Below are 26,813 nucleotides of genomic sequence, written 5' to 3'. Positions count from 1 at the left end.
ATTCCTGGAGTATCTTATCAGAGAAGAAGAAAAACGAGAAACCAGAGAGAGAAGAATTTACGGAGGGAGCAGAGACGGAATGGAGCCAAGGAGGAAGACAAGGCTGATGGGATGATACACAGAAACTCCAAAGAATTTATGAATCATGCATGAGTTTGATGAATATGCAATAAGAGATGTACTTTTAAAGATGATCTTTTGGATGTAGAGGTGTGCCTTTGGATCTCTGCCAAAGCACCTGGCTGTAATACCCTTTTTTGCTGTTTTCTCCTAATGGTCCCTTTTATTAAACTTTTCTCTTAACATTTTACTAAGAGTGAACCTCATTTTTCACATAAGCGACAGGTTATTCCTACCACAAAAAGTGAATCACATAAAACATTAATTGGTTGATCATTCCATTTTTCAAATACGACTGCTGCTAACTCTAAGTACTGAGCAGAGTGGCCGTTTGTTTCATGTAAAACTTCCTGTTTCCACTGCCCCTTCTCTCTCCAAACATAAGCAGCCTTTCCAGTTTTGCCACTGGCATCTGTGAAAATCGTTATTCCATGAAGCGGCTTAGAAGAACAAAGGGATTGTCCAAGGTTACAATGTAAGGTGTGCCCACAAGCATGTATTCTATCACCATCTTCATGAGCTGTTAAAACCAGATGGGGCAGTTCTCCCTGCCTCCTCCCTCAAGACTACGTCCTGTTAATGGCCCATCAGTGCCTTATCTCATGACTCATCATTCCACCGTGAGATGCTCCACCCAGAGGGAGAAACCAAGCATCCCATCCTGGATATAAACTGGGATTTTTGAAAACCACAGGCAGCTTTTCCCACTGGATTTCCAGAGGACAAGAGCTACATACCTACCACTGGACCTTCTGAGGAAGACCAGATCTTTCTACACAGGTTCATCACTTCAACAGAACCACATCCATTCACTTCAGGAGGACTGCAGCCACCACCTTATCGGACTGGTACTGCTACCCTGACTAACAGGGTCAGGTCTTATCTGACTCTCAGTTTAAATCAGTTTTTTCCCTGCCTTGTTTTATATATATATATAAGTAAGGAACTGTTATTCCTATTTCCCATATCTTTGCCTGAAAGCCCCTTGCTTTCAAAATTATAATAATTTGGAGGGAACGGGGGTTGCATCTGCCATTCCAAGGGAGGCTCCTGCCTTCCTTAGCAGACACCTGTCTTTCAAACCAAGACAGGATTTTGAAATTATCTCAGTATTTGTTACAAATGTGAACATTTTATGTCCTGGCATATGAACACTGAGTCTGCCTGTAAACTCTAAAGTAGCAATTCGCAAGTCTCTGCAAATTGTCTTACCATCCAATTTAAATATACTCTAGTTGCTGGCACAATAACTTCTTCAGGCTCAGATCCAGGTATTTCTATTACCTGGTTTTGACTTCTCATTATAATATGAGCTAATAATTCCACACGTGTCATTATAGATTTCTTTGGTTGTGCTGGCAAAAAGATTCATTCCAATATACACAACAGATCTGGCTGTTGGGGCCATTGAAAAATAATTGCAAACACATGAGATTTTTGGCTAAATACAGCTACTGCAATGTTGAGCTTTTGATGGGATACCCTTCCTTCTCGGACCAGGATAAGACAGCAGAGAAGACTGCTGTTCTACTAAGTTCTTTATTTCATAGTCTCATAGCTTTCTTGAATGCAGAGTCCAAGAGGGTTACATGATAAGGCCAAGCAGCAACAGCAAACAGCAGGCTCCCACCGCAGTTTGAATACATCTCGTCTGCCACCAGGGATTTGTGCTTGTCCCTGCTGTTCCAGCCTGCTGTTCCTGAGGGTCCAGCCGGACACGGGGATCGGCTGCCCAGGGGTTTGTGAAGCTTTTGTTCCATCCCTTCCTGGGATCCCAGGCCATCAGTGCCGTGTGCTCCCCGAGCTTGCTCCAGAGCGCCCCCTGCAGCCGCGGGGGAACCATTGCACCTGCCCCGCTCACCGGGAGCCGCCAGCGCCCGTGCCGGCTCTGAGTGAAACTGCACCCGAGGGGAAAGGGCCTGACAGCCGAGAAGGCTGGCACTGGGCTTGTGATTGTTTGCTGTTACTGCCATAGTTATTGTTGTTTGTTTGACTTGTTATACACCTATAGATATATCATAGTAAAGAACTGTTATTCCTATTTCCCATATCTTTGCCTAAAAGCCCCTTAATTTCAAAATTGTAATAACTCAGAGGGAAGGGGAGTTGCATTTGCCATTCCAAGGGAGGCTCCTGGCCTTCCTTAGCAAACACCTGTCTTTCAAACCAAGACAGGGATATTACCTAGAGACTCCCTGGGTCTATTCAGCCCTCTGATTAGTACCCACTGTTGATACTCCAGGCTGGCAGTGATGAGACTGAAATAAAGAGTACCAGGGCAATTAAAAGGGACTTCAGGGCACTGTGTTGACTGGTTGATAGGGCAGGAGCACAGATAGTGTTTTGCTCAGTCCCTTCGGTGGCAGAGACAAATGAAGAAAGGAACAGGAGAGCCCACTTTATCAACAAGTGGCTCAAGGGTTGATGTCATCAGCAGAATTTTGGGTTCTCTGATCATGGGGCAATTTTCATGGCACCTAGCCTGCTGGAGCTAGACAGGCTCCATCTATCTGTTAAGGGCAAAAGGATTTTAACCCATTGTTATAAATATGAATAGAAAGTTGGCTTTTGTATCATGAGTTTGTTAATTGAATTATGAATTTATTGGGTTCATTTATAGGTTAATAAGGGTTTTGATTAGGCTGGAAGGTTATCGAGTTTATTGTAATGTCAGTTGACATTGTATGATGAGCATTGTTGTTTAATGGTGGGACTTATGTATTAAGGGGTTGATCACAGAAGTTTCTGGATTTTGCAGAAAGGGAGTGGTATGGGTGTCAATCACAATTAGCATAAGGGGAGAGAGTGGAAGACCCCATTGCGCCATTACAAACCAATTAAAAGAACTCTGGATACAGACGAGCTAACCAGAATAGCCTAAGAGGGTGGAATCAAAGGAGGAGCCATACTCAGCTCTGGGGTATAAAATGTATCTCCCCAACTTTGTGGTGTGCCTCTGGCCACACCCGACCTGTGGCTAAGCACCTGGTGCTGCTCCTTTGCCTTGTAGTTTGGCGGATTGCCATCTTTTGGTCTCTAATTGTCCACAATTACTCTAATTAATAAATTTTCCTGTTTAAAATTTTAATTGGCAAGTTGTTTATTTCACCCATGAACTGGCAGAACTCATTGAGAGGGCTTTAAACTAGGTTTGAAGGGGGAAGAGGATACAACTGAGCTCTCCAGAAGCAAGCCCAAGGGTGGTAAGCCAGAGTCAGGGGTGAAATCAGCAGCCCAGCTGAAGTGCATGTATACTAATGCACGCAGCATGGGTAACAAAAAAGAAAAGCTGGAAGCCCAAGTGCAGCAGCAAAGCTACGATGTAGTCGCCATCACGGAAACATGGTGAGTTGATTTGCATAACTGGAGCGCTGCACTGGATGGCTACATGCTCTTCAGAAGAGACAGGAGAGGGAGAAGAGGGGTGGCCCTTTATATTAGGTAGGCTTTTGATGCCATGGAACTTGAAACTAATGACGATGAGGTTGAATGCCTATGGGTAAGAATTAAGGGGAAGGCCAACAAGGCTGACATCCTGCTAAGAGTCTGTTATCAACCACCGAACCAGGAAGAAGAGGTGGATAACTTATTCAACAAGCAGTTGGAGGATGTTTGAGGATCACCAGCCCTTGTTCTTGCAGGTGACTTTAACCTACCAGACATCTGCTGGGAACTTAACACAGCAGAGAAGTTGCAGTCCAGGAGGTTCTTAGATTGTGTGGAGGACACCTTCTTGTCACAGCTGCTGAGAGAGTCCACCAGGGGAGGGACTACACTAGACCTGCTGTTTGCAAATAGAGATGGGCTGGTGGGAGATGTGGTGGTTGCAGCCCATCTGGGGCATAGTGATCATGAAATTAGAGAGTTTTCAGTATTTGGTGAAATAAGGAGGAGCATCAATAAAACCTTCACACTAGATTTCTGAAGGGCAGACTTTGGCCTATTCAAGAGACTTATTCGGAGAGTTCCTTGGGAAGCAGCCCTTAAAAACAAAGGGGTCCAGGAAAGATGGAAGTGCTTCAAAACAGAAATCTTGAAGGCGCAGGAACAGACTGTCCCTGTGTGCCAAAAGATGAGCCAACGAGGAAAACAAACAGCCTGGATGGGCAAGGAGCTTTTGAAGGAACTAAGGAATAAAAAGAGGATGCATCATCTTTGGAAGGAGGGCCAGGTATCTCAGGAGATATTTAACAGAGTAGTTAGGGCATGTAGAAAAAAAACTAGAGAGGCCAAAGCTCAGTTAGAACTTGATTTAGCAACTTTTGTGAGGGATAATAAAAAATGTTTTTACAAATATATGAATGGAAAAAGAAGGGTAAGAACAGCCTTGGTTCTCTACTGGATGCGGGAGGGAATTTAGTGACTGCAGATGGGGAGAAAGTGGAGGTGTTTAATGCCTTCTTTGCCTCGGTCTTTATTGGAAAGATGGTTTGTCCTCAGGACAACCATCTTCCTGGGCTGCTAGATGGTGTCAGGGAGCAGGATGGTCCCCCTGTTATCCAAGAGGAAGCAGTCAGAGAACTCCTGAGCTGCTTGGATGTTCATAAATCTATGGGACCAGATGGAATTCATCCCAGGGTGATGAAGGAGCTGGCAGATGAGCTTGCAAAGCTGCTCTCCATAGTTTACCAACAGTCCTGGCTCACTGCTGAGGTTCTAGATGACTGGAAGCTGGCCAATGTGATGCCCATTCACAAGAAGGGGAGGAAGGAGGATCCTGGAAATTATAGGTCAGAGTCAGTCTGACCTCGGTACCCAGTACGGTAATGGAACAGTTTATTTTGAGTGCCATCCCATAGCACCTACAGGATGGCCAGGAGATCAGACCCAGCCAGCATGCGTTTAGGAGGGGTAGGTTGTGTTTGACCAACCTGATCTCCTTTTATGACCATGTGAGCTGCCTGGTGGATGAGGGAAAGGCTGTGGATGCTGTCTATTTGGACAGCCCTTTGACATGTCTCCCACAGTAAACTCCTGGAAAAGCTGGCAGCCCACAGCTTGGATAGGTGCACTCCTTGCTGGGTTAAGAACTGGCTGGATGGCTGGGCCAAGAGAGTGGTGGTGAACGGTGCTGCAGCCAGTTGGCAGCCAGTCACTAGTGGTGTCCCTCAGGGATCTGTGCTGGGGCCAGTTTTGTTTAATACTTTTATTGATGACATGGATGAGGGTATTGAGTCTACTATTAGTAAATTTGCAGATGACACTCGGCTAGGAGCATGTGTCAATCTATTGGAAGGTAGCAGGGTTCTTCAAAGAGACCTGCAAAGGTTGGATAGATGGGCAGTGTCCAATAAGATGAAGTTTAACAAGTCCAAGTGCCGAGTCCTGCATTTTGGCCACAATAACCTCCTGCAATGCTATAGGCTAGGGACAATGTGGCTGGCCAGTGCCCAGGCAGAAAGGGACCCAGGGGTACTGGTCAACAGCTGATTGAACATGACCCAGCAGTGTGCCCTGGTGGCCAAGAAGGCCAACAGCATCCTGGCCTGTATCAGGAATAGTGTGGCCAGCAGGACCAGGGAAGTCATTGCTCCCCTGTACTTGGCACTGGTGAGGCCATACCTCGATTACTGTGTCCAGTTCTGGGCCCTTCCGTTCAGGAAGGACATTGAGATGCTTGAACATGTCCAAAGGAGGGCAACAAGGCTAGTGAAGGGCTTGGAACACAAGCCCTATGAGGAACCACTGAGGCAGCTGGGGTTGTTTAGCCTGAAGAAGACTCACAGGTGACCTTACCACTCTCTACAACTCCCTGAAAGGTGGTTGTAGTCAGGTGGGGGTTGATCTCCCTTTCCAGGCAACAGCTGACAGAACAAGAGGACACAGTCTTAAGCTGCACCAAGGGAAATTTAGGTTGGATGTTACAAAAAAGTTTTTACTGAAAGAGTGATAAAGTACTGGAATCATCTGCCCGGGAAGGTGGTGGAGTCACCATCCCTGGATGTGTTTAAAAAAGATTGGATATGGCACCCAGTGCCATGGTTTAGTTGAGGCGGTGTTACTGCTGCCATGATGATTTTTTGCCTTTTCTTTTATACACCTTTTATATACCCTTTTATATAGCTTTTATGTAGCCTCAGTGCTTTTAGCATGCATACTTGTAATTCCTTAAGTCTGATAACTTAGCATAGTCCTAATATTCCATTAATCCAGGAGACCAAACATCCTGGAGGCCTCGCAGTTGAGGCCAGAAAGTTCTATGCTATCCTGAGAAACCAAGGTCTTCTCTAGAACACATCCTGTAAACTAAGATAGGCCCATCCAGGGGGGAATTCCCTGGGATGGGGGGATATCACACTGTTCATTTAAGCTTCTCATTGGGGAATCTTTGATAGATATGATAATTTGCATGGTCTATAAATTGTATACGTGATCTATCATCTGTGTGCATTTTGGCGCATTCCACCTGGATGAAGTGGTGCACCTTAAGGATCCTTAGAATAAATACAGAGGTAAAAACCCCTTTTCCCTTAACTGCGTTTGGGTCTCAATTTAAAGACCAGGGAAAGGCAACATTAGGGCATGGGTTGAACTCAGTGATCTTGAAGATCTCTTCCAACCTGGAGATCCTGTGATTCAGGTTTAAGGGACTCTTGAAGGTGTGGAAGAGGGGTGTCATAGTGGAGGGTGTTGGTGACTGAACACGGACTTCGCCGGGTGCACGCAAAGCCAAATTTTATTGTACAAGGCATATCTTTATATACTGCTACAAACCAACAGTTCAGCAGCTACAAACTTCAGCTTCTAGGGTTACATGTTTTACATCTCCAATGACTACAGATTACAATCTCCTCACCCAATCTCCCGTTAACTGTCCTACTCTTTGTCTCACCTCCTGCTCTTTGTCTTGCCTCTTGATCTTTGTCTCCCAAGGCCCCACATCAACCAAAGGCATTCTCCGTGGCACACTCTGAGTCCCCATAGGGGGTTCCTTGGAGAAAGGCCAGATGGGTTGTGGGGTGGGGGCACAGGAGGGTGTATGGGCAGGCAAGTATTTGGGCTCACAGGCCCCTAGGAGCACCCTGGATGATTCAGGGGTGACAGGAGGTGGGAGATCCAGGGCTGGGTGACAGGAACTGATCAGATCCAGGTCTAGTTCTGGGCACTGGCATCATCTGAGGCTGGGTGATGGACACAGGAGTGTCTGGGGCTAGGTGAAAGAGTTGATCAGCTCCAGATCAAGCTGATGGCAACTGAAGGAGGGAATCACTTCACATTTTCTGCCCTTTTCCCCCCTCATGTTTCCAGCATTTCTCCCTTAATGTTTCTCAGACTAACAGCCTGGTGCAGTCTGTTACTGCCCCATCCATACCAGGGTGACACAGGAGGAGACAGCCCGTCTGCCAGCAGTACAGGTGGCAGCACTCTGGCACACACAAGGGGCAGTGTACCTGTAAGCTGCCTCCTCTCCAGCAGCAGCTGCCAGCTGACTGCTTTCTGCCAGGGGCAGGAGAATGGCCATCACCATGGCCAGCAACAGCCACCTACTGCTTGGTCTCATTGCTCAGGGTACCCACAGTGAGCAGGGCACAGCCACAGGTGTTTGGAGCTTGAGGGTTGCACCACACCACCCTGAAGCCTATGTTGCAGGTCTGAAGGACGAGAGCCAGATCCCTGTGCATGACATCCCCCACAAGAACTACATGGGGAGCCAGAGACACAGCCAGCAGCCAGGAGAACAGTGGGACTGGGCACAACAGCATGGCTACGTCAGCTTCCCTGGGCAGAGATGCAGGGACATGGTGCTGGACAGAGAAGCGCTGTTAAGTGCAACTTCACCAGCAGGTCTCTGCTGGTGCGCCACAAGACTGCAAAGGATCTGAGTGTTGTGTCGAAGACAGAACCTTCGCAGGAACTGAACATGAAAAGCCCCGCTCGGGAAAGCCAGACAAATTTTCCAGGATTTTGAGAAAAATCATTAGTCATCAGAGGATGCTGGAGTTTCTGGGAGCAAATTTTCCAAACAATTGTGCCACCTTATATGAGGAGGAGAAAGAGTGGAAAGATGATGGATACCAAGAGCTGTGCCAAGGGAAGACATCAAGGACAAGGAGCTGTCCCAAAATGAAGACAAGAGAGACCAAGAACTGGCTGAAAGGGAGGACAACAATGTCTCAAGATGAATACAGGAGAGATGAAGAGCTGTTCCAGTGGGAAAATTACAGTGATAAAGAGCTGTCATAATGGGAAGACAACAATGACAAAGACACGTCCCAAGGGGAAGATGGGAATGACAGAGAGATGTCCCAAGGGGAATACAGGAGAGATGAAGACCTCTCCAAAAGGGAAGAGAACAATGACAAAAGAGTTACCCAACAGGAAGACAACAAAGCTCGCATATTTTTTCGGCAGATTGTTTCAGCAATTGCTTATGTGCACAGTCAGGGATATGCCCACAGGGATCTCAAACCAGTAAGTTTGAACAGGAGTCAGATTTGCACAAATACTGATGAAGACCCACTTTTATATGTCTGAATGGAGCTGGTGTGAGTTGTGTCTTCTCTGTTCTCCTGTACTTAGAGGTCTTTAGCTAACATTTGCTCAAAGTGTTATTTCTACTTATTGCTTTGTACCTCAACTGAGCTGGAGAAGCTGTATCTGAGGAAGGAGCTTCCTCTGGAAGAGATGTAGAATAGTGCACTCCAGCTGAGAGTGGAGCAGACACGGATTTGACTTTGGCTGTTGGTTAGGCATTTTTACTATCCTCTTTATTCCAGCTTATACCCAAGGGGAGTTGTTACGGTTTCTCTCTGTTGTGCAAGCTGTTCTGTTCTGACAGCCAAAGGAAAATGTGACTCCCACAACATAAACAAGTGAGAACTGGGCAGGGGGAGAGATGTACCACTGATCCTGTGGCTTTACTGTCACCACAGGAATTAAGTGTGGGCTTAGGGAATGGAAGCATTGAGACCATTTCTCCTAGAAGGGGTTAGAAATTTGCATGTTCAGAGACACTGATAACTGAGAAAAGCATATCCTTAGGGTACAGGCATTTTACTAGACAGCTCATGAAATCCTTGTCTCCAAAGGACTTCTCCCCAAGCAAAGCCTTCTGTGTACCTCTTGGAAGAATTTGGATTGTAGCTGGAGACCTGACGGATTCATAGGATTGTGAGATAGCTTGGTTGGGAAGTGACTTCTAGTGGCTTCTGCTTTTATCTCCTGTTTAAAACACTTCACACCAAACTTCTTCATCTAGTCACATCTTGGACCTCTTGCTAGGATGAGGCAGCATAATGTTGCTGGGAAACCTGTTAAGCTCTTCACTTCCTTTTTTATGAGAAAGGCTTTTTCTTAGTACAGGTCTGAATGTCTCCTGATCCTTACTGACTGTCATCATCCCACCATGTGCTTCTATGGAGGGTCTGACTCTATGCCCCCTTCATAAGAATTCAAAGGCTGCCATGAGGTTTTCACTGAAGCTTTATCACCTACAGGCTGAACAACCATCTCTCCCTCAGTCTCTCCTCATGGAACAAGTGCTCCAGCACCCCGGACAGGCTGGTGTCCATCCACGGAGCTTACCTCAGTTTTGTGTCTTTCCTGTGCTAGAGGGTGGGCAGAAACTTGATGGGCTGTTCTCACTGTGCTGAACAGAGGGCAGCTGGCTTCTCCCACTTTGCCAGCTCTGCTTCTTTTCACACCACCTGGGATATCACTGGCTGCCTTTTCTACCAGGGCAGGCTGCTGCCTCACAGTTTTTGCTTTCTGTCTAGCAGCCCCCCAGGCCTTTCTGAGCAGGTAGGAGCTTGTATTCCCCACTTGGAATATCGGATATATTCATTAGCAACAGGTCAAAATCTCCAGGGGAGAACGTTAGGTAAATTCTGGCTGGTAATGGCAAGAAGAAATAACATGTAAGAAAATATGGTTTCTTGGATACTTGGTGTTATGGAAAAATTCATTGCCACTTTCTCTTTTACTAGGAAAATTTACTGATTGATGAGGAACATAATCTGAAGCTGATAGACTTTGGACTTTGTGCAAAGCCAAAGGTAAGGGTGTCAGTTGCTCTCGTAGAGCAGAGCTAAATCAGCTACAGTGCGTACATAAGAATTTCAGGCGTGACTTCAGGGTGCAGTGCAGAGCCTTGCCCTGATTTTGAACTGTTTGTGTAGTTATTGTCCCACTGCTAATTGCTTGGTAGGCCTTTAAGAGTGTGAGACAGTTTTGCATTTTCTGAGCAGAATATCAGATTTTGTCCTCTTACACTTCATCTTTCAGATTGCCTTGTGTGTAGAGTACCTACTCCCACAAAGGCTTGCACTGTAAAGATGATGTTGGTGTCCATTTTTCCCCAATAACTTTCAATGGCCTGTGTCATTTTCATAAGATTTGTCCATGTGTGGAGATTGTGGATCAAATCCAATAGATTCCCCTTACCTTTACAAAACCCCTGGGTCCACATGGTTGTACTGAGTTGTTTACCAAGTTTAAAGTTGGTTTCTAGATTACTGCTCTGTTTGTCGTCTTCACATATGAGATGGGTGCTGGTAAGAAGGAATTTGATGGGAAGAAGGTCTTACTGATCCAAAGTCCTCAGATTGTTTTAGCTGAGTCAAGTTAAAGCACCTTGCAGGAAATCAGGAGTATTAGACTACCATCTTGTTGGTACAATGTTATCTCACTCTGATCTGCTTAGAACAAAGCCCAGGCTAAGGAATAACATGTTTTTAATAAGGAAGCATTTTCGTGGTTCTTCATGAAGTTATTGCATTAAATATTTATATAAATATCCAACCAGCCTCGTGCCCAGTAGCTCTTGGATTACTGATTCCCAAGTTCCATCTGTTCTCTTTGTGGTCACAAAGGGAAGTATGCCTATCAAAGGAGGAGCTGCAGAAAAGGCTGCTGGGATAACATGTGAAGGAGCAGCTTGGCATCTGAACATTTATGGGATTCTCCTGGTCTTGGACAGTTTTTTGCCTAGTGAAGCCATATATTATACCAAAGCAAAATATTAGGTGACTGTATATACACAGCACTGGAAAATGAAGCCTCTGAGGCCTTTAATATGTTGTTGCTAGAAGTCACTATATGTGTTAGAGCCAATGCTGCTGTGTCATCAGTTTTCTGTCTTGTTCTAGCGTGGCCTTGATTACCATCTGAACACCTGCTGTGGAAGCCCAGCTTATGCAGCACCAGAGCTGATTCAGGGCAAAGCATACATTGGCTCAGAGGTAGATGTCACAATTGTGGGTTAGGGTGGTTTTTTTCCTGCCCACCATGTATTTAAAGGTGGTAGGATTCAGATATACTCCCTTAGTGTCTTTCTTCAATGTCACATTGCCTCAGTGGTTCTCAGAAGCTGTGTGACTGAGAGCAGTCACAGCCTGGAATAGCTCTCGACCACAGATTCTGCACCTGGTTTCTTCATCCCTGACTAATCCTTCACTGTCCCCAGGTGTTGCTCTGCAAAAGATAACTTAAATTCCTTCCTTCTACTATGTTATTCCAAGCAGCAATTTGTTCTGTTAATTTTCCAAGTCTTACTGCAAATTTCTGTGCAGTCTCAATATCTCGTGTACTTTGCCTTTGAAATTCTGTATAAAAACCTGCTCCTTGTACTGTGCAGTGTAGGAAAATTAGAGAGAAGAAAAACTGGGGCATTTATCCAACTTTGATTCCATGTCTAGAACATTCTACATGCCCTTGTCAATCCATTCAAAATGGTGCAATTGCAATCTCCTCAAACTTCCCAACTGTCTGTGCTGTTGGATAGTCAGTCTTTTCTCCTTTACCTCCTTTGCACCACTCTCTCTGGCCTCTAACTCTTGCTTTCTTTTTGTTTTCCACAAAGTCAGTGCTTCTCAAACCTCCTTTATCCTATGACTGAAGTGGGAGTTGCAGTATGAGGCACGTAGGCCTTGTCATGTCTATACTGATAAGAACCAGTGGGGCTTTAAAGCTGATTGTAACTGTACTGGCAGCTGTCATAATCACTAATACTTTTGAGTACAAAATCCCTTCTGATGAGTTTGATTTCCTTTTTTTCAGCGAAATCCCTGTAGGTTGAAAGTAATGCAGCAATTTGGCAACCTAAGGAGAGGGTAATGGTTTTACTACTGCTCTAGTCTGAGCGAATTGAAAATTGTATGCTTTCACTTGGACTGTAAGAGTTTTCTGTCCAGAGTTAAGGAGCCTACTTTCCAAGAGCTGCATGTGGGCTTTGCCAAAGGAGATAATGTTATCTGTCTCTAAGCCATTTTAGACAGATGAGCCTTGTGAACTCTTCTTATTTTTTAGGCAGATATTTGGAGTATGGGAGTACTGCTGTATGCTCTGCTGTGTGGCTTTCTCCCCTTTGATGATGATAATGTCATGGCTGTCTACAGGAAGATCATGGTAGGTATTGATGGTACTAGAATACACAAGGAACAGGAATCACTAAGCATTATGGGAGATTTTTGCTTTCTGATGCCAGAATCTATTGAGCTGTGCCTTGAGCAAAAAGGCTTATCTGCTGAATTTTGTTATGCTTTGCCACTCTTTTGATAAGTATTTTGTGGATTTGTTTCTGTTTTCCCTCAGCCTGTGCAGTACTCTAGCTTGGTCCTATGATACAGTAGAAAACTGAGTTTCAGAAGAAGCATTTTCTTGCTAGTGGGCTGGACTTTTATATTGGAGTGTTTATCTGTCTTCTCCCTGTATTGTATGGATTTACTAAAAGTACTCTTAAATGTCAGCCATTCTCATGTCTAGGAAAAGCAGGATTCTGCATCTGCTATTATGTTTTCCCCTCCCAAAAGGAGTTGAATAAATAGTAAATAGTATAATTAAGTTACTGGTTCTTTCCCTGTAAACTCCTCTTGATTTGGCTAAACAGTGATGTTCCTCATCACACATGCACCTCTGCCAGCCACTTCTGAGTAAGTAAAGCTTGCTCTGGTAAAGTGAGTGGGATGATGAACAACAGTGTAGAGTAAGGGCTTTGGATTCCTCTACCTCATTCTCCTTTCACCAAGAGTCTGATATGTCTGAAAAAACACCAAAAAACCCCTCCTTGAGAATATTCAAGGACTACTTTGGCAGGAGGCAACTGACACTGGTTTGCACAGGGAGTGTTTTCAGGGTGTATAACAGTCTGAGCTCTATAAAGCACCTGGTCTTTTCATCAAAGAGTGTGGATTTTTAATCTGGAATTGGAGTACACGTGAGTACCTTGACAGAAAATCTATAGGAAGCTTAGTTTGAGTTGTTGGAGAGAACTTCAAAAAATTAAAAAAAGGGAACAAACCAAAAAAGCGAAGACTATTGTCATAAGTTAGCAAGCATAGTCCTGGAAGGGATGTCCTTGCTAAGGGGTGCTTACAGTTTCCTCTGGGACCTGATAGAACCTATCAGCTGGCCAGTTTGAATATGGACAATTCTCTAAGCCACTTAAAGTTGTGACCACCTCTGTGATACACACTTAAGAATAGACAAACTCCCCCCCCCCAAGCTCTCTCTCTCGTTTCCAGCGCTGGGACAGGTGGCTGCGGGGCCCGAGCGGGGCCCAGTGGGCCCGGCCCAGGCCCTGCTCGGGCCGGGCCGGGCCGGGTCACAGCTCCAGGATGACCCCCACAGCAGGGCTGTGGGCAGCCAGAGCGGCTCGGAAACCGCCCTCCCCCCCGCCCCCCTTTCCACCTTTCCACTGCGGCCAAGATTTCAGGGAAAGCCAGGGAAAGCACCTCTGTCGGCAGAGGTCAGGTGACCAACAGCGATAAGCCACACAGCTGCAAGGCTGAGGTGAGATTAACCCTTTTATTGCTGTGAAGAGCTGAAAACCTGAGGGAAGAGAAAGAGAGGAGATGCTTAAAGCTGAAATTCTGTTGTGAAGCTATGATATATCAGAGTATCCCGTTGTAATTTCATGAAGATATGGGGGGTGGAGTGTTCAACTCGTGAGCAAAAGCACCTGCGCCGAGATAGGCAGATGCTGACGCAGCTGTAATTTTATGAGAAGTTTGGACAGGGAGAGATGGACCAGATGAGGACTTTTGCTCCAAATGGGAAAGGAGAAAACCTCAGTTCCTAGAGATGCTCCCAGAGATAGTCCTAACGATGAAGATGAGGAAGACCCTTTGCTCCCAGGGAAGGAGAAGGGCCTCTGTTTATTGTTTCTGAACGGCTCAACCTTAAAATTGTACCCCAAAAAACTTTAAGAGTGGACCCTCAAAAGCAGTTGCGGGAAAAGCTGCAAGTCGGGGGAAGGTACATACAAACAGAGAGACCTCTTCCTAGATGGACTGAACAATATTTGGAAGTGGCCGGCTGGGTCGTTGTGATACTGTTTTCATAGCATGGGCAAGAAGAGACTTCTCTTTCTAAATGGACTGAACAAGGTTATTATGGAAGCGGTAAACAGACTGAACATCTTAAGGGTTGTCTTTTTACCTTGTCAGTGGAAGAAGGGAGGAAGGTGGGGGGAGGAGGAGAGTTCTGAAGGTGGTATAATTTTTTTTTTTCCCTCTTTTAGGTCTGCTAATAAACTTCTTTATATTCTTTCAAGTTTGGTGCCTGCTTTGCACTTCTCCTACTTCTTATCTCACAGAAGATAAACAGTAATGAGTATTTCAGACCAAACCACTACAACTATCTAATCCAAAGAGATTGTGTAAAGGTGCTAATGTTCAGATGAGATGCCTTTAAAATTACATGACTTCCCTACTCATATAGTCATAGAATATCTTGAGCTGGAAGGGAGCAATAAGGATCATCAAGTCCAACTCCCTGCTCTTTGCAAGACTACCTAAACTAAACTATATGATTAGAAGTGTTGTCCAAATAACGCAGGCAAGCACTTACAGTTTCTCAGTAAAACTGCTATGAAGTGGAAAGAGCTGGGTTGTCAGTAGACTTGAGCTGCCTTTCCTTCTCTGCTTGTGGTGTGAACTGTGTTGTCTACCCAGAAGCTCAGTGTACATTGAGAACGTATCCACTTATAAGCATGCTGTCATAGGATGACAAAACCCTTTCTGCTGCACATTACACCAAGATGCAGAACCTGCTAAATGATCCAACTGCTTAAGGCATTCATTGAGCAGAGAAGTCAGATGTGAAATGGAGACCTTAATTAAGAATATCAAAGATGATTCTGTGTACAGTTGTCCAACATGGACGGGAACTATGAATTGAGTTGTTTGGAGTGACACAGTATTTGCCAGTGGAATGTGTTGAAGTGAGCTTGAAACAACAAATGAGGTTTTAAACCTTAGTCTGGGAGTAGTCAAAACCCAATCATGTTGCAGGTGTTAAGATGCGTGCTTGCTATTTCCACTCTGAATTTGTTTTAATTTTATGTGGTTGTGAATTGAAAATTGTTTGAAATGAGGACACCCACTATTGTGGAATTAAATGTCACACATTTTAAACCCTGAAATTTATTGTAGTCTCATCTCAAACCTGTTGCTCAAATCAACAAAGTCAAAATCCGCTGCTTGAATCTAATTAAGATCCTATGACTTACATGCAGTGTTAATTCCCTGGAATGTTCAACGTCTCTTCACTTGTGAATACTTAAATCAGTGTCTTGACTTTTTGGCTGAAAAATTAAGCTGTGATGTAACTTCTGTTAAAAAAAATGTGCTTCTGGTATGACGTTATGCACCTGGTAGATATCACAACCTATGTACCATCCAGTACTGCCTACAGTACAATAGATGAGAATTTCTTTTTGTTATGTCATGTTCTGTAGCAATATACTAAAAACAAAATGTAGATTACCCGTGTTACTTAGTTTCATAGTAAAGTTGTGTTGTAAAACAGCTTGCAGAACTACTCATGAATAACTTACTAGTAGTGTCTGTAAAGATGTAACTGAAATTCTTTAATCTGTGATGTCAAAGGAATACATGCTGTGCTTAGAAATGTAGCCGCATATAACACCAACTATTTTGTTATTAATGCATTTATCTGTAGAAAGAAAACTGCCATTACAAAATGATAGCTATGTTATTTGACAATGACTTTTTACTACTTTTTTTTTTTTTTCTCAATTTTTGTTGAGAAATAAATGATTTTTGGTGGTGAATTCAGTTTTCAGCTACTGTTACACCTCACATCTGGGAGCTGTTTTCAATTTTCTTCTGATCAAAAATTAAATAAAAACCAACAGTAAATAATTATATTGAAAGAAATCTCACTTGCTAGATCTGTAAGTTTTTTCCTGTCTACTGTATGAGATCAAAAGTTTAGTGTTAGATGTCACGTATTCAAAAAACAGTATCTTAATACTTAGGGTGGTGTACTTTTAGTGTCTGAAAAGTAGTGATTGCAGTGAATCTTCACGTTTTCAAAGTGCTAATATCAGTCATTCATACTCCAGTATGTTTGCACTTCTACAACTTCAGTTCTGAGTTGATATGATGAACCAAGGCAATAGAGGAAGGAGCAGATTAGCTGCAAAAGTGGGTGGAGATGCAAGTGTCACACAAGCAGATTGGATGAAAACTGCAACTGGTGATTCAAACATGACATTTTCCTAACTAATGCTGCTGGGTTTTAGTACTGCCATGACATTTATGCAAGTCACTCTTAAAGCTAAATTCACATGTTCCTGCTGTTTTTTTTTTTAACAAAGTGTAGATGGCACTATTGTCCAAGTAATTTGGTAGCTCCTTTTGAGGTTCAGTGTTAGCTCTAAATCCTCTTCTTTTTTGCAGAGAGGAAAATACAGTATTCCAAAGTGGCTTTCTCCTAGTAGTACACTGCTCCTTGACCAAATGCTCCAGGTAAAGGTATTATTTCTATTCAATAGATGTATAAAGTACTGTTGCATTGGTTCAAAACATTACATCAATGAAATATTTTAAAAACATTCTGTGTTTAAATAAGAAGTTTAATTATTACAAATTTTGGAAGAAAAGATTAATATTCCCTTCAGCTGAAAAATCTTTGAGAAAAATGTTTGATTACAAAAATAATTAAGCAAAGTTGAAATGATTTAACAAAGTCTTCAAACAGCATGTGTTTGGTTGTTCTTGATGTGCTATAAAAACATGAGCTGTTTTGTAGTGCAAATATACATTTGAGCTACACCTAAGGCATCTAGCCAATGCTGCATATCCCTGGGAGATCTATCGTAACAGTAGGTTCTATAACTGCTCTTCACAGCTAAGATCTTTGAGCGTGAGCTTCCTTTTGGTGAAGCTCTGAAACAGTACTGGTTTCTCGTTTTGTCCCTAACCCTCCTAACATTCTGCGTAGAAGATGAATTGTTTCTTCACTTTTTCTCCACAATTTAAGTATCACTTTGATTTTTATTACCCACCAGGTTGACCCAAAGAAGCGGATTACAGTCCAACACCTGTTAAGTCACCCTTGGCTCATGCAAGGTTTTTCTGATGCTGTTCAGTGGCAAAGTAAATACCCAGTAAGTACTCTGGTCAGATGAATACTAAAGCATTTCATATAGTATTTGCTGGCTTACTACCATCCTCATAGTGCATGGTATGAAATTATTTGTTCCAAGGTGAACTTCGCGATGGCTGTGGTCTTTTTCTGATTCTTTTAGCTGTCAAAATATTATTACTTGCTCTTGATTTCTCTTGAGAAGAAATTTAAAATGTGCTTTCATTATATTCTGCAGCTGAATCCGCAGAATAACAGAATTCTCATCAAAACATGAAGTACTTCCACGTATGAATGACCAGCTCCTTCTCTAGTCTGCATTAGCAATACTTCATGTAATGTGCTGTCTCGGTTTTGGAGACAAAACTTCAGGAGGAAACACTCCAGAGAGAGTGTCTCCTCCAAAGGGAAAAGGGCCTCCCCTTTTCCTCCACCAGTAAGACAAGTGGGTCACAGCAAGGGAAAGTGGAAAAAACCAAACTGTTTATTAACACCGAACAAAAACAGGGTAGAACAGGGGAAAAACCCCTCAAAATACAACAAATTCCCAGAGAGAGAACAGAGACATGGGCTCGGACCAGCCGGGGTCACCCCACAGGCCCACCGGGGCCAATGTGCAGGCGAGGAGGGAAGGGAGGCAGTGAAGTAAGGGGGGAAGGGAAGGGAAAAAGAACAAAAAAACCAACAGAACCTTTTTCCCGCTAGCTGGAACAGAAGAGAAACCCAAAGAGCAGCACAGCACTCCCGGCACACTCATCCCGAGCCCCTGGAGTCCCCAGTCCCAGCCATCAAACATTCAACTGACCTGCACCAGGGTCCCATGGCCCCTCCCCACAGGTCCTTCTTAAAGGCACAGTGCCCCTGGGCATTAAGCGGACGGTTAAGGAATAAAGCGGCTTCATAACATCACCTCAAGGCACCTCAGGATGCTAGATGTGTTTATGTTTTATCTTGTATGCAGTCCTCAATGAAAATTTGAATAAAAATTCAAATTTCATTGAAAGAATATTCATCCTGTCACTCTATCACTTGTTTTCTTGTGTGAGAGACAAAGGCAGTATGGAGAGGAAAAAATCCAAAATAATCTGGCTGTCAGCAGAAAGTGCTGAGAAGTTCATGCATGTTGACAACCAATGCTTCCCATTGCCACCAGATGCCACTGTTATTCTAGGTAAAGAACAGTTTGACTGTGCTCGCACCATCAGTGCCAGCTGGCTCTCATAGAGATGGGCATGGCTCATAGCTTTGGGTATTTATAGACAGATGAAAGCATAGCTTCCATTCTAGTAAAAATCTTAGCTGCTTTTGGATGGCTTATTTGAATTCATAAGCTCTCACCTGTGAGGAGGCAGGCTGTGAAGTTGTTGAAGTATGACTTCTTCAGTCTGCTTCCTACAATGTTTAGCTGTGATGCTAAACATTTGAAATACAAGGTCTAAAATCATCGTTGATGATTTACTCAGCCCACTGGGTTTCACAACAGTGTCACTGTCAGATATGGATTATGGGGCAACTTGAAAACCTCACACTTCAATAGCCATTGTGTTCTTGCAGCTGGAACATCTTGATGAGGACTGTGTAAGAGAGCTTTCTGTGTTTCATGAGCAGAGCAGGGAGACCATATTGCAATTAATAACAGAGGTAAGAAGTGTATGTGAGTAATTTACAGCAATTAAATACAGTAATAGAGTAAATAAGTTTACTGCTATCAGACCAATACGTATATATTCTAAGTATGATATTTTACATACATTTCAGATTTAAGGAGCCCCTGCAGAACTCTAGAATCTGGCTGTAGCTTGTAACTACAGGCTACTGGTTCAGAAGTTCAAATTTGTTTATTTCTTTTTCTCCTTTAATTGCGATCTTCATGTTTCCTAAATCTTACTGTTATTTCTCACTACGGTAAAATCCTTCTGAATCTCTGAAAGTCAGAATAGACTTGTAGAAAGTTATAGTTGAACAACAGATACCATTTGCTGGGTTAAGTCTTTGCTTTGAAATGGTTCAATAAAGAGTAGAAAAAGAAAAAAAGATAAAAATATTAGAGCAACACCCAGGCAGTCTGCGAAATACAGGGTTTTTTTGAGTTACTATTCAGAGATTTTTAAAAATAGTGAGTATGTTTAGTAATTTTTGACTACAAATGACAAAAGTTGAACTGAGTACTTCTAGAAGAATTGTGCAAATGTTAGCAATAACATTGCAGGCTGCAGAAAAGACTTAAAGCAGGATGTGAACCCCATCTTTTACCTGAATCTGAAAATTCTTCCTTAAAATTGAATTTTCCGCTTCTTGTCACTTGTTAGCAGTGACAATAGTTTTGGGTTTTTTTAAACACTTGGGTTTTCCACATAACTGTAGCAGAAACAGACTTTTAAAATGAGTGTGATACTTATGATAGATTTGTGGAGTTAATTCTCCTTGTTCTTCAGTTATAGCAAATAATCAGAATAATCTGTCTACAGAGGGAAAAATCCTTCCAAATGGGTTTGTGATATTTGCAAAATGCTTTACTGGAAGACCTCTAATCCCTCGTAAGTTATTCAAACTAACTGTGCTATGCTGCAAACCCATCAGAAGTGGTGTCTCTGTTCCTCACACACACAGAGTTGCTGAAAATCATGCAAAAAGTTGGCACTTGGGGAAGAATGGGCAGGAGTTACTTCCAACAAGTATGTACTCTGGCTGAAGTATTGAATAAGCTGAATTATTAGGTTTGCATTCACTTCAGGAGATAGATCCTTATTCCAGCATTTCCATGCTACTGCATGAACTACAAACTAACTTGGAAAGAACAACCAACCTAGTGCCTTTTTCTTGATCTCAGACACATAATACAAATCACTTGAAGTCTGAAACTACACTTATGGGTAATGATGGTTGCATATCAGGTAGAAAAGCTTGTAAAGACATAGAAATTTTCAGAAGGCTGAGCTTGACTTGTACTTGCAATGTTTCCAAAGAGGAGATTAAAATACAAAATACTTTATTTCTTCCTGATCCCACAGTGGAAATATGACCACATGTCAGCAACATACCTCTTGCTTCTATCCAAGAAGGCTCGTGGCAAGCGTATTCGTTTAAGGTTTCCATGTCTAACAGGGCATGCCAGTACCATGATGTCGACAGGCCTTGAGGTAAGCTTGAGTTCAGCAGGACAGCTTCTTGCTTAAAATCCTGCTCTGCATTGACAAAGCTCTGCCTGGAGAAACATTCTGGTGCTCTAAACATCAGGAAGAGAAAATGACCCTGAGTTTAGCTCAGCTGGTTAGAGTATGGTGCTAATAACGCCAAGGTGGTCTTGATCCTCATATGGCCCGTTCACTTAAGAGTTGGACTTGGTGATCTTGGAGGGTCCCTTCCAACTCAGAATATTCTGTGATGTATGCAGTCAGCCACAGTCTTGGTCATTAAACAGTTCGATCTTCTCATTAACATGATTTAGCAAGCTGGGCTGCTTCTATGGATTGGCTTTACTGGAATAGCCATCTGGGAGGGTATGATGCATCAGGTGCTGCAAAGAATCCCTCCTTGTTAATGGGCTCAAATCCCCTGTTCTCTGGCCTTGGTGATCATTCCAGACCTTGTTCTGCAATGATTAACTGCACTCTGTATTTGTCTTTATGTATTTTTGTACCTTGTGGGTTGCATTTAGTAAGGAAAATCTTTTGATACATCATGGTATGTTACCTGGGCGGTATGCTCTGAGACAACATGGGCACTATGTGAGCTGGTGGTCAAAGCAGAGGGAGTCATCCCTTTCTCATCTGTTTCACTTGAAAACAGAATCCTAGGGAGGACTCTGTTTACTTTGAGTAAAGAAATGTGTTGCTGCTGTTTTTCTGATTATTTGAATTCTGAAGCAGTTTTGTATATCTTGGGGGAATTTCTATTCCTGTAGTTTGGTAGCAATAGGGCCCTTCAGAACATGGCTAAAGTTGCTAAACTCCTTGCAATGTTGGATATAAATATGCAGCTATATGTGACATCAGTGATACTAGTCTATTCAACAAATTCCAAAGCATTCAGTGGAATTGCAGACTCGTGTTAGCTGTTCCCCCTTGAGACGAAACATCTGTGAAATGGTCTGAGTGTCCTGCTTTCTGTGTAGAGGAAAGCACTCAGAATAAATACTTAAGGTATTTGATTTAGTTGCTTGTAAATCTTTTCAGTTCACCCATACAGTGTTTTTGAGATGAGAATTCTAGGGTTACTAGAGCTGCATAATAGATCATGAATCGTAAGTGTTCCTGAATATGCATAATGTGATTTCCATGATCGTGGTGGTTAGCTTTCTTCACGCCGATGACTAAGGTGGAGGTTGACTAGCTTCAGTTGTGCTGATACTGTGAAGCTACTTCATCTCTAGTGATGTCCAAGGTAAATTGGCAAATGCTAATTAACATATGCGTTATGCCTTCCCAGGTGATGGTGAAATTCATGTCTATGCAATACGGCAATCCACTGGTCCTTCTGCAGTTCTCAGGACACATTTAAGTTGCCTGCGTGTAGCTACTGGGTGAATATCAACTGAATTTGCTGAAACACACAGTTAGCAAAGCTCTCTAATTGGACCTGGTCTAAGGTGAAGACAACCAAACAACAGAACTTTTAACTTATCCATTTCTGAATTTGGCACAATCTTCTACATAATACTGCTTGTTTTCAAGCAGTTTGATGTAGAAGCATATTGCCAAATATTCACGATGCCATGATTACATCTAGAACACAGTAGCCAAGGTGTCCTGATCGTGCATACATGTTTAATGGAATGTGATTTCAACTACAGTATCAGGCTCCTAGCTTCTTGTAGTTAGCAACCCTCTGGTAAGGGCTTTTGAGTAAGGCATCATAGAAGCCTCTGGCAGCTTATCAGAGAGCTCTCTATTCCAGTAGTAATGAGAGATCTGTTCATTGTGATATCCTCGATACGGGGCAGCAGAAACTTACCTGCCCGCAGAACACAGGTTACTAAAATGTCATTCCAGCTTCCTAAAACGGTATCCATTCCAGCCAAAGACTGACAATTTAAAATGACTATGTATAGTTTCACTGAAATTGTATGAAATAAATCCTTGGGAACAGTTTCCTGTAAATAACAGAAGGTGTTAGAAACTAAGGATGCTTTGATATATATCTGCTTGTATGTGGTCTGAACCGTGAAGGTTAGCAACCTTGGCTGAAGTTACAAATACATTGATTTAATAAATGACAACTTTTGAGGGGACAGAGCTAGCCAGATGAGGGGTTCCAAATGCAAGTTCCAATTAGTGTTGTGGATTCAGTAGTCGTATATTTTGGATATATGTGTTTACCTTTATCCAGTCCCTCTGGACATTACTCCATTCTTCTCTTGGATTCTTTCCAGATTATTAGGGCTTTTTGTAGAAAGAGGTTGTGGTCCAAGCCTTGAATTCAAACGTGGGTATTTCTGTGAGTTGCTTCCCTTCTTGACACAGGTCAAGAAAGATGATTTGGCAGTGGTGCTTTGAGAATAGTTACACATCTGCTTTTGATACAAATGGCAAATCAACAACAATATTAAAAGTCGTATGATAAAACTTAGGTCACCGTCAATTGGAACTTCCATTGTTAGCAACTTAGAAAGAAATTAGATTTAGACTTTAATGGCAGTCTTTTCTGACAAAGTCTTACTTTTAAATGTGCAGTGGAATCTCAACTGAATATTTCTTTTCAGTCTGAAAAAACTGTGGTGTGTGAAGATATGCTAGACTGTAGCGAAGTACCATGTGCATTTGTATTAATGGAATTTACAGATACAGCTTCACTGTTTGAAGAATCTCTGTTAGAAGAAGTTACTATAAATACTCATGGAATGAAGCAGGTGTTTAATACAGTGTTCTTAAACCAAAAGATCTTACTGTACATAAAAATTATTGTATATGTAAGTGTTTGGTAGACCCTAGCCTCGTGGAGTTACAAACTGAGTAAAGAAGTGTTTTAAATATATAGCTGAATATACATTGTGCCTTCCTCTAGCTGTAGGTAATTTGACTAAAACTTGAGCTTTGAGCATCTGGAAAATGAGTAAATAAGGATTTTAAAACCAACAGGAAAAAATAAGGTGCAACAAACAAGGTCTCAGACCTAGGCTAGAGCTGGACAAATATCTGAAGAAGTGCAACCTGTCTGTATTGGACAAGAAAATCAAATGAAGCAATTAAAATTTAACAATTAAGCCAAATGAAAATTCCTAGCTGTGCTTAGGTGAGTTGGTGATTAATAGTCTTCTTAAATATGCAAGCTAAGGAATTTAGAAGAACAGGTAAAGAAGTGGCAAATTACTTGCAAACCTTGTGAGCAAATTATAGTGGGAATCAGAAATATTGAAGAGTTTTTAACTACTGCTCTATAGTCAAGCATTGTATGGTATTTTTAACCTTCAGAATTTCCTTGTCTGTAACGTTCCTGAATGTGATCAGAATACATCAAGGGATAACTTTTTTCTTTTCTTTACATCTCTAACAGCATTCGAGGCCTGATGCCCAACTGGAGGATACAGAATTCACAGTGTCAACTCCAGTGACAAGAAAAGTGGCATCAAAGAAGCATAAAAACAAAGAGAATGTTGAGACAGTGTCAGCTTTCAGAAATGAAATGCCCTTTGCACTTCCTACTCCAAAGACTCCTTTTGCAAAGAGTCAGATTGAGACGCAGGTACAAGCTGTTCCCCTTAGGGCACCTGCTTTCAAAGGTATGTAGAATGTAACTAATGAAAGCTAAGAACAAATATGTTGCTTTGGAATCACTGAAACTCAAGTATGAGCACGATACTTGTTCATCCAATACATCTGTTTTGGGAACACTAAACTTTTTTTTGCCCTATGTACCACTCTGGTTCTTCTAGTACATCTGGTGGGGTGCTGCGAGAGTTTTAACCATCCATTAGGGAATGTTACTGGTGTGTTACTTACAGGAGTCATTGCTGCTCTCAATTATCATATGTGAACTCCTTTTGGTACACCCTAACATGGAGCAAAGCATGGAGTGTTCTTAAAGCTTGCACCTGGTTCCAGTTTTCCATGAAGGTTGAGATTACAGTTTCCTCAACACTGTTTTTCCTTTGTGATTACCTTGAATGAAAATAAAAGCATACTTTTAGTTAAATCTGCTTTAACTGCTGCTTCTAAGAGAAATCTAACTTTTGGATTTCTTAAGGTTGCATATCAGCATTTTCACAGGAACAGTCTAGTGTAGCAGTGAAAATGCTTCTGTTAACAACATGTAGGTCTTGCAGCTGTGCAATAGACCACAGAAATCTGTCTAAATTATGTCAGCTTTTCTGAGTTACCAGAAATTTCTGTAATCAGCCTGTCTAGTCGTGTACATATCCCATATGTACATTACCATTTGCTTCAATGATTACCATAAAAGTTTTGGTGTTGATACTACAAATTCTAACTCTGTCCTTCAAATGCCAAGGGCTCCTTGCAACAGGAGACTCTTTAGTTTCAGGTACTAAGGAGCATTGTTCAGGAACAGTAAGTCTTTGCAGGCTTCAAGGAATAAGGGATCTTGAACATACTGCTGTTTAATGAGATCATTCATAAAGAATAGCAATACAAAGACTAGTTTATGAGTTTGCCTTCGGATTGTATATGATAACTTGTAACATCTGATGTCTGTGTATATTTAGAAACAGAAGAGATACTGCTTGAAATGGGAAATGTAGAAACACTTTCAGCTCATTTATTCAGTGACATTTCTGAGGATTTAACAAAGAAAGCTAGTTCTTTGATGCCTTGAAAGATCTTTGATTCAGGAAATAAGAAAGTGGGAGTATCCACTGGAAATTTTGAGGTTGTTTGTCTGGAGTCAGGTGCAATTCTGTAGAGAGCTGAAACTTTGAACATTGAAGTTGGGTTTAATTGTGACAACTTTTTTGCTGACTGTTTCACTTGGTGCTGTCTCCTGCACCTTTAAAACCATGCTCTGCAGCCACTTTTTAGGCTGCTGTGTAGCATGAACATTGTGTATTCAACATGACTATATAAACTTACACACTTCACATAAGGGAATTGGATCAGTGAAGAATACAACTACTCGATGCAGTGGATTGCTCAGTATTTATTCATGGACAGTGGCAGAGCAAGAAAGCAATTCTAATCCTCAAATTTCTAATATTGAACTGCATTGGTTACTCTTAAGGTTTGACTTGTAGAGCCCTGGGGAAATCAGTCACTGTTTTAATTTGTAGAGTAGAGGTAGCATTAAAAACATATTTTATAATTCCCAAAATATAGACCTGAGATAGAAAAGGGGGCCTGGTGTTAGAAATAAATTCTTAATAATGAGACATCGTCACTGAAGAAAATCCTTTTATGCAAAGACATACCTGGTTTGGCTTGGATGTTTTCTTTCAGAGAGTCCGTTCACTGCAGTCACCCCAATTAAGAAACTCACAAACCCAACAAATGCAGATGAATTGGCAGCAGCTGAGATTCTTCCCGAAAGAAGGTAAGTGTCCAGTTATTTGTGTACATTCCTGATTTAGAGCAGGACTACCTTAATCCATATGCTGCCTGAGAAGCCTTGTTACAATAGCAAGCTGCTGTTCCTATTCTCTTGGTGAAAACCTTTCTAAAACCTCTTTTTACAGTCACTAGAAAACAATGAAGCTAGAGAAAAGTTTTAAAACTATGTAACTCAATATCACCTATTTTTAATAATGTAGCTGCCTTCTTATTCCAGATCTCCAAAGGACTTCCATTTCTAGATACATCTCTATGTTTGAACTTCAACAGACTTTCAAACAGAAACTTCTATAATACATTGCACTTGATTTCGTTTTCTTTGTTCTGCCATGTCTGGTAATATTTTAGTGACATCTCTGAAATAATTAGTTTTTAACACTGAGGGAAAAATAATAGATTAATTTGTTCATGTAACAGGTGTCAGTCAGTGGAGTTAGATCTCAACCTTCCACTTGTGGATAGCAGCCAAAAGAAGAGAAAAGCCAAAATACTTGGAAGTCTTGAAAGAGGCCTAGATAAAGTGATCACAATGCTTACACCAAGCAAGAAGAAACGATGCACTAGACACTGTCCAAGGAAACTTAAGGTATGGTTGCTGCAAAGGTCTTACATAAGAACAAGTATTATTATAATATTAAGTAATTATATTTATTATATATTAATAATTATGTTGCAATAATTTATTATTAACATCCAGTACCTTCAGAAATGGTTTTGTGAAAGCTTCTGTGACCTGTCTTGCCTGAATTCTACAGTAAAGTGTTCCTACAGCATCGCTGATAGCAGGACAGTGCTCCAGTTATCACATTCAGTTATCTGTTAGTCCGAGTTCGGGCAACAGATCCAAGGAGGAGTTTGGCCATT

At 42.1% G+C, this 26,813-nt stretch overlaps 1 protein-coding gene across 5 annotated transcripts in view; it reads left to right on the top strand.

Moving 5' to 3' along the window:
* The first annotated feature begins 8,448 nt into the window (after positions 1-8,448).
* MELK (maternal embryonic leucine zipper kinase) overlaps positions 8,449-26,813 on the top strand; it is a 30,769-nt gene continuing 12,404 nt past the window's right edge. For 2 of the 5 annotated variants that reach the window (XM_039567658.1, XM_039567659.1), the window contains exons 1-11: positions 8,449-8,532; positions 10,047-10,115; positions 11,208-11,300; positions 12,367-12,465; positions 16,764-16,832; positions 17,375-17,473; positions 19,006-19,092; positions 20,463-20,591; positions 23,944-24,169; positions 25,839-25,932; positions 26,367-26,535. In XM_039567658.1, the coding sequence (XP_039423592.1) occupies positions 12,382-12,465; positions 16,764-16,832; positions 17,375-17,473; positions 19,006-19,092; positions 20,463-20,591; positions 23,944-24,169; positions 25,839-25,932; positions 26,367-26,535 (957 nt within the window). In that variant the 5' untranslated portion in view covers positions 8,449-8,532; positions 10,047-10,115; positions 11,208-11,300; positions 12,367-12,381. Of the gene's footprint in view, positions 8,533-10,046; positions 10,116-11,207; positions 11,301-12,366; positions 12,466-16,763; positions 16,833-17,374; positions 17,474-19,005; positions 19,093-20,462; positions 20,592-23,943; positions 24,170-25,838; positions 25,933-26,366; positions 26,536-26,813 lie in introns of those variants that run through there. The other 3 variants (XM_039567660.1, XM_039567657.1, XM_039567656.1) reach the window with 3 other exon arrangements.

This window comes from Corvus cornix, chromosome Z, assembly GCF_000738735.6.
Source record: "Corvus cornix cornix isolate S_Up_H32 chromosome Z, ASM73873v5, whole genome shotgun sequence".
Classification (NCBI taxonomy): domain Eukaryota; kingdom Metazoa; phylum Chordata; class Aves; order Passeriformes; family Corvidae; genus Corvus; species Corvus cornix.
Note: the sequence above shows the minus strand (reverse complement) of the source record. Positions and strands in the feature narration are given on the sequence as shown.